Genomic DNA, 3,233 nt, shown 5'->3' on the forward strand with positions numbered 1-3,233 from the left:
AGCGTCTAGGCCTAAGTCTTGACTAAAAATGAGGCTAAACACTAAATATTGTACATTCAAGGATGGCTAGATATACTAGTGAATGTTTCATTGTTACTACCCAACTAGAACTTACTTCGTTTATCTCGTTTTGACTTCGGCATTTTGCGGAAAAAAAATAAACAAAACACCAGTAAAATGCACGTGGACGTTGGCAGTACAGTAAATGAAATAAAATGACGCAACGGCCAGTGCGCCCTCTATGGCACTACGGCAGATCAAAGAGTATAAAACTGTTTTATACTCTTTGGGCAGATGTGACAACACTAGCTATAAACATTTATTATTATACAGTAGTATATTTATTAATGGAGCAGCTGACTCTCAATGAGTTATAGTAAAATTTTGCTTAAGCTGCCCCTGACCATACCTTTTCTTGTACTGTTTTTTGTTGTACTGCATTTGTAAATGTGTATTGGTCGAATAAATAAATGAAATGAAATGAAACATTTGTTGTAGTGTTTATATAGCGATTCCTCCGCCGAGAATCGCTGAGGCCCTATTTTCATGAGGTAAATGATGTTGAACAAATATTGCATCCAATTTAAGAAGGAGTAACATTTGTTTTACACTTGTTTTTCTGTACCTAGAATCCAAAGAGTTTTCTTTCTCTTTCGTTGGGGACCGTTGCTGAATTAACCCAAAATTATGATTCAGTACCGTTGAATGAACGCCCCCTTCCAAATTATCACCTCCCTAAATGGCTGTAAACAAAATTACTGTAATACTTAAGCAGCATCATTGTCAACATAGGCCTATTTGATTAATGTTGTTTGTACTCCAGTCAAAATTTCGTTGTTCTAACCCGGTAAGATCGATAAAGCTTTACGATAATGCAATACATTTTGGAGGTAATTATTGTGTTTATATTCCACATTATTTATAGTGAAATTAAGGGGCCTTATGAGAATATACGTATCTATTTTACACCAAAAAAAATAATAAACGCCTCCCTCGAATAAACGCTCCCTGAAAAACCCTACTCAACAATAAACCCTACTCAACAATAAAAGACTATCATCATCCAAAGAGTTGGCATAGGCCTATTCAAGGTGTACATTGTTTACTTGTAATTTCCAGGCTTCCATAACGTTCACATGAGTCCTATCTATTTTGGTTTTAATTCTATTTTAAAATTATAATTAGATCAAGCGCTTAGTTTGAACCTTGAGTTGGATTTGATATATCAATCACTTTCTGTGGTAGATTTTATTTCCATCGTTTCACCAAAATCAAAAATTTTGGCGCCAGCGTCTGAAATCTGGAGGGGGAGTTGGGGAAAGTGAGGGTAAAGGTAAAATTTTAGGTTGGGGGAGTATGTTTTCCCATAGCAAGACCAAAGATACAATTTAAGATTTAAGAGAAGAGAGAAAAATTAAGACATTGCTGGTATTGAACGTGATAAGCACACTACTAGATAAGCGACTGCCACCGAAAAGGGGCGGGAGAAAGACCCCAGGGGCCATATTATTGCAGGTAGATTTTTTTTTTTATTTATTTATTTTTTAAATAATAATTATTACCATGGGCCCTCGATAATGGCATGGGTGCCCTAATAACTGTCTCTTATACACATCTAGATGTGTATAAGAGACAGTGTTACGGCCAGGCGAAAAAATTAAGACATTGCTGGTATTGAACGTGATAAGCACACTACTAGATAAGCGACTGCCACCGAAAAGGGGCGGGAGAAAGACCCCAGGGGCCATATTATTGCAGGTAGATTTTTTTTTTATTTATTTATTTTTTAAATAATAATTATTACCATGGGCCCTCGATAATGGCATGGGTGCCCTAATAATGGGCCCCTCCGGATTGACATCTACATCGATTTTTTGCGGCCCGCAAATATATATGAATTAAAAAGCCTATGTGTGCGGCCTGCCAAGCAACATTGGCTAGAAAACACCTTGTTTTTGAAGGCCCGACACCGATCATAATGTCGAAAGTAATATTAAAACTGGGAATAAAGTTGTGAAAAAGCAGTGCTTGAGGTTTTTGAAAGCACAAGATTATACTGTACGAAGATCCAGTGATGATTTGAAAGAGGAAGGGAATTAGTGGGTGTCAGGGGTGGCGCCAGCAGCGGGGGCCGGGGAGCCAGGGCCCCGTCGGGGAAAGCTTCCCCCACCCCTGTCGGGGAGAAAAAAATATTATATGTATTTTCTACGTATTAGTAGAATCTAAAATCGATAAAGTAAGACTTTGAATCCCCTAAACTGTCAAAATTTTCTGGGGCCTCGCCCCTGGACCACGTTCGAAACATTTTAAACAACACTCGGCCACGCCCACTTTGCTCTCTGCTCTCATTGGGGAAATCCTGCCCAGGCGTCGGGGACAACCCCTCCCCCCCCCGTCCTGGCGCCAAGCCTGGTGGGTGGGGTCAAAGAAACCATTACGCGATGATGAACAGGGGCGCAGATGCATCAAGAGTGCAGTGGCCTCATAGGCGTAGATCCTGGGGGATGGGGATATATCCCCCAATATTTGACAAGGGGGATGGTCCATTGTATCATTCCCCCAATATTTTGACTATGTATGGGATAAAATGGAGATTTACACACTTCAAAAGACTGTCACAGAAATAATTTGCCCTGTCGTATGCGCTTACAAAGATGAAAATTAGCATAATGTATTAATGTTGATAACAAAATTATTTTATCTGGTACCAATCTAAGCTCTTCTTTCCTTAGATGTTAGATGTGCTTGTTGCAAAGAGAGCCACATTTCACACTGAAGGGTGTGTACGACATCAGTAATGTTATGTCAATTCCAAGAATGTTGGTTATATCGGTTGATGAGGAATTTATTGATTAGGCCTATAATAGCAAATTGCATCAATTTATTTTGAAGTTTCCAGCTTCAGAGGGGGGAACATCCCCTGTCCGCACAAGGGCACACATTGGCGCTAACACCAGGCGCGTAACAGGGGTCTTGAGTCAGAGTGGGTATTTATTTTTTTTAATTTTTTTAATTTTTTATTTCAACCATCTTTAAAGAGGGTACCGTAGCCCTTCTAGTTTAGCCCAGTAGGTTAACTGATATTCAGGGGCCCTCTTTAATAAAATTAAAGAACAGTACAAATGACATCATTGCAACATAATAATAATAATAATAATAATAATAACAATAATAATAATAATAACATACAATCCTCATTTCCCGGTTAGTAATTTAATATACCCACCCCACCC

At 38.8% G+C, this 3,233-nt stretch overlaps 1 protein-coding gene across 1 annotated transcript in view; it reads right to left on the bottom strand.

Annotated features, from left to right (window-relative positions):
- Nucleotides 1–217, bottom strand: part of LOC117110938 (mRNA turnover protein 4 homolog) — an 8,745-nt gene extending 8,528 nt beyond the window's left edge. The window contains exon 1 of the mRNA XM_033253788.1: nt 116–217. Within this exon, the coding sequence (XP_033109679.1) occupies nt 116–143 (28 nt within the window). The 5' untranslated portion in view covers nt 144–217. The remainder of the gene's footprint in view (nt 1–115) is intronic.
- Nucleotides 218–3,233: the final 3,016 nt, after the last annotated feature.

Source organism: Anneissia japonica, unplaced genomic scaffold (genome assembly GCF_011630105.1).
Source record: "Anneissia japonica isolate Jap-2015-1 unplaced genomic scaffold, ASM1163010v1 scaffold277_len1293397_cov203, whole genome shotgun sequence".
NCBI classification, from domain to species: Eukaryota; Metazoa; Echinodermata; class Crinoidea; order Comatulida; family Comatulidae; genus Anneissia; species Anneissia japonica.